This window comes from Hyposmocoma kahamanoa, unplaced genomic scaffold (genome assembly GCF_003589595.1).
Source record: "Hyposmocoma kahamanoa isolate Upper Pololo Valley unplaced genomic scaffold, ASM358959v1 260, whole genome shotgun sequence".
In the NCBI taxonomy this organism is placed as follows: Eukaryota; Metazoa; Arthropoda; class Insecta; order Lepidoptera; family Cosmopterigidae; genus Hyposmocoma; species Hyposmocoma kahamanoa.
This window is the reverse complement of record NW_020653764.1, coordinates 40832-49984: the sequence shown is the minus strand read 5'-3', so window position 1 is coordinate 49984 and position 9153 is coordinate 40832. Positions and strand designations below refer to the sequence as shown.

General features: G+C 37.1%; 1 protein-coding gene across 1 annotated transcript in view; it reads left to right on the top strand.

The window, feature by feature from the left end:
- LOC113228877 (cytochrome P450 9e2-like) overlaps positions 1–8883 on the top strand; it is a 12451-nt gene extending 3568 nt beyond the window's left edge. Inside the window, exons 3-11 of the mRNA XM_026462301.1 lie at positions 21–184; positions 390–527; positions 1477–1679; positions 2322–2457; positions 4838–4933; positions 5309–5530; positions 6075–6175; positions 6960–7128; positions 8551–8883. Coding sequence (XP_026318086.1) covers positions 21–184; positions 390–527; positions 1477–1679; positions 2322–2457; positions 4838–4933; positions 5309–5530; positions 6075–6175; positions 6960–7128; positions 8551–8723 — 1402 coding nt within the window. The 3' untranslated portion in view covers positions 8724–8883. The remainder of the gene's footprint in view (positions 1–20; positions 185–389; positions 528–1476; positions 1680–2321; positions 2458–4837; positions 4934–5308; positions 5531–6074; positions 6176–6959; positions 7129–8550) is intronic.
- Positions 8884–9153: the final 270 nt, after the last annotated feature.

Here is a 9153-nt window from a genome sequence, read left to right as displayed (position 1 = left end):
ATATTGAAATCTTCTGTTAGGTTCTACGGCATGTACAATATCCTGTCACCAATTGTGCATGTGAGAGACATCGACCTAATCAAGAAAATTGCCATCAAGGATGTCGAGCACTTTCTCGATCACAACCGTTTCTTCAATGAGGAGTTCGACCCGTTCTTTGGGAGGAATCTTCTATCTTTAAGAGGTAACAAGTGTGTGTTGCCCGTTGAGATCCTGCGACATATCATCCCAAGTATGAGGTTCTCTTAAAACAAGAAGAAATATGTTCTGATGTTTGGTTTGGTAGGCGAGTTCGCAATCGCCTTGTTAAGTACATTGTATTACAGCAAGAATACAATAGCTCTGAGAATAAAAAATATCATTTTCTATTTTAAAATTCTTGTCATCAGGTGAGGAATGGAAAGATATGCGATCTGCACTTAGCCCTGCTTTTACCAGCTCCAAAATGAAGATGATGCTGCCGCTGATGGTGGAGGTGGGGGATCAGATGATTATCGCGCTTAGAAAGAAAATCAAGGATTCTAAACGTGAGTAGATTTTGGGAATTTATGATAAAATCAAAACACCTTTCCCGCACAAGGTGGCATTTGTTCTTTCATTATTGCATGCACATTAGGTGATAGAATTATGTGACATTTCACATAATTCTATCACTATATCTACTCGTATAAACGCTCACGCGATGCGGTCCTCCCACCGCAATATGGTGGCTATTTGGTTTCGCAAATTAGAAAAGCATTCAGTTTAAATACAAGTTTTTATAAATAAAAATTATTATTCTGCCTTGCTAAATAAATGCCCTCCGTACTACCAACAAAAACATCTCAATTATAATGCAGTAATACACCACAAATCCCGCACTTAAAAAGCACTAATGAAATTTTTGGTGTACTTACTTGGATAAATATGATGATATTCCGTTTGAGTGGTTCTAACGTTTACCATGAAATTACTCCTTAAAGTATAGTTTATAAACATTTATATTCAGGGTAAACTTAAAAAACGCTACTTACGGTATGTTTTCAATAAATAAACACCGAAATCACCAGCCCAAACAATAACACACACGATTGTTGTGACGTATTTTTGAAGTTGTTTATTTTTTTTAAATGACAGACCCAGGCTTTAAAAACTTTATGGTTTGCTAGAGTAGTTACCAAAATAGCAATTAGTAATAGTTCTTTTACCTGTTATAACTTCCATATCCGATAAATCGGTATAAAATCATCACCGGCACCTCTAGGTGTGGTATGCGTCTACGGCTGCATGTATCGCGTGAGCGGATAATGATTGGTAAACGAAATGTTACAAGAGGTCTAATTATTCGTTTTACTTTCTATATGAATATTATCGTCACTGCAATACAATGAACGGATATTTGAGATGTATTTCAATATCATGCTTAGTATTTGTAAATTCTAAAATTCTACTGGCCCCTTTTATAACGTGCACTTCCATTATTTCTTTTATTTACAGAGAACTATTTGGAGATCGATGTGAAAGACCTAACGACTAGATACGGGAATGACGTAATCGCATCTTGTGCCTTTGGCCTAAAGGTGGATTCTTATATGGATGAGAATAACCAGTTTTACAAAATGGGAAATGAAGCTTCGACTCTGAGTTTCCGTCAGCTACTCGGCTTATTCTACACTATTTGTTTCCCGAAGATAGCTGCAGTAAGTATCTTTCAAATTTCCCCTTAACATGCCAAGATGGACTTTTGACGACACTTTTATTCTATTTACAAAGAATCAAATAAAACTGTACAATAACTATCATAAACTAGCTTAGGATGCATTTTATAGCTATGATAAAAATTCTATACGACCTTGTAATAATAATAATAATAATAACGCACACACTCAACATAGCCCCGCACTAGGGAAACCCTGTGTCGCGGGTGCCATGGACACACACATAGACAACCATAAATTACAGCCAAACTCACGAGAAAAATAAATGTAGGCCATACAAATATTTCTCCCGGCCATCGAACCTGGGACCTCTGCGTGGCAGTCCGACATGGTAACCGTTCGGCCACGGAGGCAGTATTCTGATTACGTTTCGCACTAATTGTATCATGCTGAATGGATTTGCTAATGGTTGTAAGGTACTCATCGATTGTTGCCCAGTGTCTGTCAGACGTACAGGAAAAGAATGGTACGTCGCATGAAGATGCTCCTTTCGTGCACCTCGTACATAAATATAAGAATAAAATATCAAATCGATCATTTTAAGACGTATAGAATAAGTTGTCGGTGACCAAATTATTGTATAATTGTCTATTTCTTTCAAGTTAATACTTATTATGTTTTTAGCTATTCAAATGGACTCGGTTCTCGAAACCGGTGGAGAACTTTTTCAAGACACTAGTGTTGGAAACAATGCAGAACAGGGAGCTAAAACAGATTGTTCGACCTGACATGATACATCTGCTAATGGAAGCTAGGAAAGGTAATTGTTTCTTCATGTTTTAGGGGTTTAGTAATATATAGGGGTTTAATAATAATTTATTTCAAAATATACATATATATATAATATACAATACTTAAGGTGCCTTAAAATTGGACGCTTGTAGAAGCACTGCAGTGTCGTGAAACTTAAGAAAGGTAACTTTTTTGTTCGTTGGTTTGGCGGTTTAGCGTTGTGAAGTCAAAACTCGGTCGAAAAGCAGATAGTTTTTAAATAGTAATATGGTATTTAGAAACTATAAGTTACTACTAGACTACGACTACGACTAGAAGTTATTAGACTGATTACACACGACGACATTTAGCATCGTTGCACTTGCGATTTACAGGCGATTGCATCAACGCAAACGCGCAACTGCATCGCAATCGCTTCTTAAAATCGCGCGTGTGTGTAAATTTAGACCATACATGGACTTTATTCTTATATTATCGGTAAAGGGAGGTATAACGCATTTTTTTTTCCTCTTTAGTAATACATTTTTAGATCACGCTGATTTTGGTTTATTCTGTTCAAACGTTGACACAGTTAAACGGCAAATGACCAAACGTGATTGTGACATGTCACGTAACTGGTCGTGAAGCCCTATTTTTTATATTTGTTTCTTTTTTGGTTTTATTTTTTTTGTTTGTTTAACTTCTCACTCACTTTTGATGACCTCGGTAGCCCAACGGCTTGTACGATGCGTGCTGGATGGAGAGGACCCGGGTTCGATTCCCAGTAGGATCCAGTTGGAATAAACTTTTTCGAATTGTTTCCGGTATGGATGTTCTGGGAAATGCCCGAAAGTGATTTTTGTTGCTTTGGTACTCGTAGTACCTACAGAGAATTCCCTGTTTTTTTTATAATATCAAGTGACGGGACGAACGAGTCATGTGTGCCTGATGGTAAGCTACACGCCTGTCCATAACAGTTGCAGTGTCAGAGCTTTAACCGCTCACGCGATTCGCTCATCCTACCGCAAAATGGCGGCTATTTGGTTTTGCAAATTAGAAAAGGATTCAGTTTAAATATAAGTTTTTATAAATAAAAATTATTATTCTGCATTGGTAAATAAATACCCTCCGTACTACAACAAAAGCATCTCAAATAAAATGCAGTAATAGGTGTACTACTTACCACTGAAAATGAAAAAAAAAAAAAATGTGCCAGACAACCGATTGCCTGGCATCAAACTTAGCAGCAGTTAGCAGTTTAGCAGCAGTAGAGCTCGTTGTGAAAGTGTTCGTCGAGAGAAGTACTGCCACCTTACCTATTTCTGCCGCCAAGCAGTAATATTAGCATTAACGTGTTCCGGTTTTAAGGGGTGCCAGTGAAATTACAGGCACATGAGACTTGTCAACTTATGTATCAGTTTTTGGCTCAGATTTTTGCGATTTATCCGCTCACGCGATACATGCAGCCGTAGACGCATACCACACCTAGAGGTGCCGGTGATGATTTTATACCGATTTATCGGATATCGAAGTTATAACAGGTAAAAGAACTAATACTAATTGCTATTTCGGTAACCACTCTAGCAAACCATAAAGTTTTTAATGCCTGGGTCTGTCATTTAAAAAAAATAAACTACTTCAAAAATACGTCACGACAATCGTGTGTGTTATTGTTTGGGCTGGTGGTTTCGGTGTTTATTTATTGAAAACATACCGTAAGTAGCGTTTTTTAAGTTTACCCTGAGTATAAATGTTTATAAACTATACTTTAAGGAATAATTTCATGGTAAACGTTAGAACCACTCAAACGGAATATTATCATATTTACCCAAGTACACCAAAAATTTCATTAGTGCTTTTTAAGTGCAGGATTTGCGGTGTATTACTGCATTTTATTTGAGATATTTTTGTTGTAGTACGGAGGGTATTTATTTACCAATGCAGAATAATAATTTTTATTTATAAAAACTTGTACTTAACCTGAATCCTTTTCTAATTTGCGAAACTAAATAGCCGCCATTTTGCGGTAGGATGAGCGCATCGCGTGAGCGGATAAGTTTCTTCGTATGCAACAAACTTTTTTCTACTCTTAAATCTAACAATACTAATAAACCACGAGGCGACCAGGTTACACTACCTAGAACTCAATACAAGATCCTCCTGTTCACGGTGAGTCTACATACATAGAGGTATGCATAAAGGCATAATCTAAACTTTTAAAAAGAAAGTTTCTTCCAAAGACTGGATCAACTTCCTCTTTGATTAAACTGTTGCGGTTCAGGAAGAGCTCAATGTCCTTCATGGCTAATTTCTTGACTAGCTCGATATCCCTCAGCAGCAGAAATAAGATAGTTTCATCTTCAATGTGTACCAATCACGAACACCTATAACCATCTATAAACCATATACATTTTCTATAAACTTTACAGGAAAACTGTCCCACGACGAGAAATCAAGCCAAGACGCGAACGCCGGGTTTGCTACCGCCGAAGAATCTTTCATTGGGCTGAAGAAAGTCAACAAGGGTATGTCAAACTGAAATACGTATAATTTTTGATGCTGTCATGGTGTAGCATTCACTTGAGATAATGTTGGCAATCAGTAAAAGAAAGAACCCTCAAGGGAATTACTTCTACCCCGGGACCAAGGCATTATCAGGCAATAAGGTTTCAAATAATTTAAGTTCATGTGCATTATGACATCACCGGATTACTTTTTTACCTTTGAATAGCACTTGTCACATATTCATACATTCTATAATTTGAAACAATGCTTAATTTGCAATTGATATTCAATACTTATGACGTAAATATTTCAATTTATTTTCATTTATTACGTTATGTCGAATCACAACTAAATTATTTTATATGTGTATTTTTACTCTACTATTTTTTCTATAGTATGGTCCGACAATGATTTGTGCGCGCAAGCCATCTTGTTCTTCGTAGCTGGCTTTGAGACCGTATCCTCTGCCATATCGTTCCTACTGTACGAGCTGGCTATCAACCCTGACGTCCAAGAGAAACTGTACCAGGAAATCAGAGAGAACGAGGCCAAGACCAACGGAAAATTTGACTATAATTCTATAATGAATATGGTTTACTTGGACAAGGTAATATCAGGTACGAAGAAAAGTTTTGTCACATATACTACGTAAAAAAATAGCTTTAATTTTTTTATTTCGATAAGCTATAATAGCGTATTTTTCTCGTCTCGGATCAAATGTTTTAATTGTAAGCTTCACACATTCGAAGCCATTCTGTGTTTGTCACGACCGTTCGGGCGTCGACGCAGTCAATCGGGAATTGACATTACTGTTCGGGCATCAACGCGGCCGCTTGGGTGTCAACGCTGCCAAGCAGCCGTCATCGGTCGCGGACGCGATAAATTCGCAGAAACCAAATGGTTTCCGACTTGTACGTACCGTACGAACCGATGCGAAACGCACAACATCGTTTAGCTTTTATTTCATAGATATAAAGTTTTTTTTTACGGGCTTAATGCGATTCCGTGTCGATAAGTGTGGTAACTCGCTGAAGTGTTTGAACTTTTAGACCTGTAATACAAAAGATGTTTTGGATTTACGATAGGACTGCCGTATTGCGAGGTTGTATGTACTAATATCGAATATTTGAAGGAACTTAAGCGGAATAATTTGTATTTCAGAAATATTGAGATTATGGCCGCCCGCCATTTTACTGGACAGATACTGTACCAAAGACTACAATATGGGTAAACCGAATGACACAGCTACTGAAGACTTCATTGTAAGTGTTCGAAAGCAAACTGTTCTTATTTCATAGGTAAAGATATAGAAATATATTTAATAGATTATACAAAATATGTGAGCTCTTACCCACTTCGAAAAACAGATCGTTCCGAGAATAATGAGCAAGAAGTTATAGTACATTCTCTATTGCCGGCATAAAACTTTTGAGTTCAAAGTATTTTTGTCTATTGTCTTTGACGAGCGTACGGGGTGTCTTACCTACGGGGTACCTTAGAGGATGGAAAAAAAATAGTCTAAGGTCTGGACTCTCAGCTGGCATTTGAATTCAAGATATCAACACGAAAAAAATTAAATTAATACTACAAAATGTTTTGGCATACCAAATGCTAAAATGGTTTAAAAACGTTTTTTTCCATTTATAAAATGGCTTATCGTCTAGTGATAACTGATGGCGCAAGGTTGTAGGAACACATTACGTTTTTTTTTACTTGTTTTTATACTATCAAGTGGCGGAACGAACAAGTCGTGCATCTGATGGTAAGCTACATGCCTGTCCATAACAGTTGTAGTGCCACTAGTGCTTGAAATCACAAAGATCTGAGGCGCATCGCCACTGCGCCCGTCACTGCGAGACAAGTTGACAAGTCCTATGTGCCTGTAATTTCACCACTATCCTTACGCTTCAAAACCGGAACACAGTAATGCTGACATTACTGCTTGGCGGCAGAAATAGGTAATGTACATCAATATGGTATATTATAATACCACGTAACTATAAATAAATGAAACCTGTCCTTGCTCTAGAAGATTTTATTCACCAGATCCGCGAAGGTGTCGCTCTCCAGGTCCCCGTGTGGGCAATCCACCATGACCCTGAGTACTACCCAAATCCGTACAAATTCGATCCCGAGCGATTCTCTGAAGAGAACAAACACAAGATTCAGCCCTTCACCTACATGCCGTTTGGACTTGGACCCAGAAATTGCATCGGTGAGAATTATTTCGTGTCTCCTAAATCCAAATAACGGGGATAATTAGCGATAATCTTCTTAATCACTTTATGGTTTCAAATCCTATTTAGACTCGTATTCCATTACGTCTGTCACATATCTTGTATGTATTAATAATGTACATAACAGTATACCTAATGCAGTATATTATGCCTAATGTAATGATTATGTAATGTCCCTAATGTCCCAAACGCAAGTAGCTATATATATAGCTATTAATATACTATAGTGTATGAATATGTTATATACTATACTATATAATATACTATAGTGCGAAATAACTTGTCAAATACCTATGAGTTAAACTGGTAATAATAAGATGTGACAATAATTCAGACCGGTTACCACCAACAGTAGAAGCACTGTAGATAACCAGAAAAATTTAAGTCACTGTGGATGTTTTTCTAAAATTTCTAAAAGCTGTGTAAAGGTTTCTCGAGGACTTCATTATAATCTAGCTTTGATATGCTCATTTATCAAAATGATATTACGTCACTATCTCGACTATCCTGATTACTAGAAACAGGGTTTCGAAGATATCCTGTAAACTTCCGATATATATATATGTCAATTCGAAAACAATTTTAGTTATTTAAGTTTTTTTTTTAATTGGATAGCCAACAGGACTGAAATTAAGCGTCCCAAAGTTGAAACAGTGACACGAAGGCTTCTATAAAATTCTGCCACAGTTACGCCATACAAATGTGGGCACGACATTGAAAATACAATACACAATTTTATTAAATGAAATGAAAAATATTATTACCTTAAAATAAACTCTAATTTAAATAATAACAAAGCTATAATGAATTAATTATTATTAAAAATATCGATATAATATTATTCTGGTGAGCTACTAGAGGATGAGCTAGACATCCTCCGGTTCCTCCGGCAGCGTAGGAGTTTGAGAACTGGAGAGACGCCGTTCATTCGGTGCCGGAGATTGAGCGTACCTTACAGCTCCGCCACCAATGAGGAGAGTTGGTAATCGACTTAGAGTCGGCAGGTTAGCGGTGGCAACCTTTAGTTGCGCAGAGCGTGACGGGAAGCGAGCGTACCTACAACTCCTGTATGTGCCCCGGGGCGGCTCACCTAAGGTACAAGTTACAGAGAACCGGATGAAGTCCGTGCAAACGGGCTGATCTGTAGTAGGACCTGACTTAGATGGTCCCTGTGCGGGTTCGCTCGCACAGGTCATAGTGCCCTTCCCGCATAACCAAGAAGTAGATAGGGAGGGGCATTATAAACAAAACTTACGTAGAAAGATATGGGACAGTGCTCTTAACTCGTAAAGGACAGTCCTTTAGAAAAAAAATCCTTGTACCAATATAATACCAGCATGATATAACTAATAAAATTATACTTGCCTTCATGTATGAAATAACTGTTATATACTTTACAGGGTCAAGATTCGCTCTCTGCGAAGTGAAAGTAATGACTTATCAGCTCCTAAACGCCTTCGAAGTATCGCCGTCGAACAAAACCACTATACCTGCCAAGTTGGACCCTCCCTCGTTTAACATTCGCATAAAGGGGGGTAATTGGGCCCGACTTAAACCTCGGAAGGTGGTTTAAATGAAACCGTAAATTTAAATTCCTCGCGAACGAAGCAACACAGATGTTTTGCAAATATGGCGATTTTTATTTAATTTTTAAAATATAATTTAGTTGTATACGTAGTGAGTTTCTATGAAACTGGCTTTTGTTCTATATGTATAAAAATGCTGAAAAACTTTGTTGATTAAATAAATAAATGCAAATAGAAATTTCATTTCAATGCACAGTGCGAAATATATACTTCTTATGTCTAAGTATTATATGGGTTAAATCTCTCAATTAAAATTGTTGCAATAATAATTAAAATTTAATGCCTAAGAAAACAGACAGTCTAGTAGTTTCCATAGCAAAGTTCTTCTTATACTTACAGTATGTTCAATAAATAGAAGAAATGTTAAATAACAATTGAAATTGTTGTCGACAATTTTTATCTGCTATCTGAATGGGC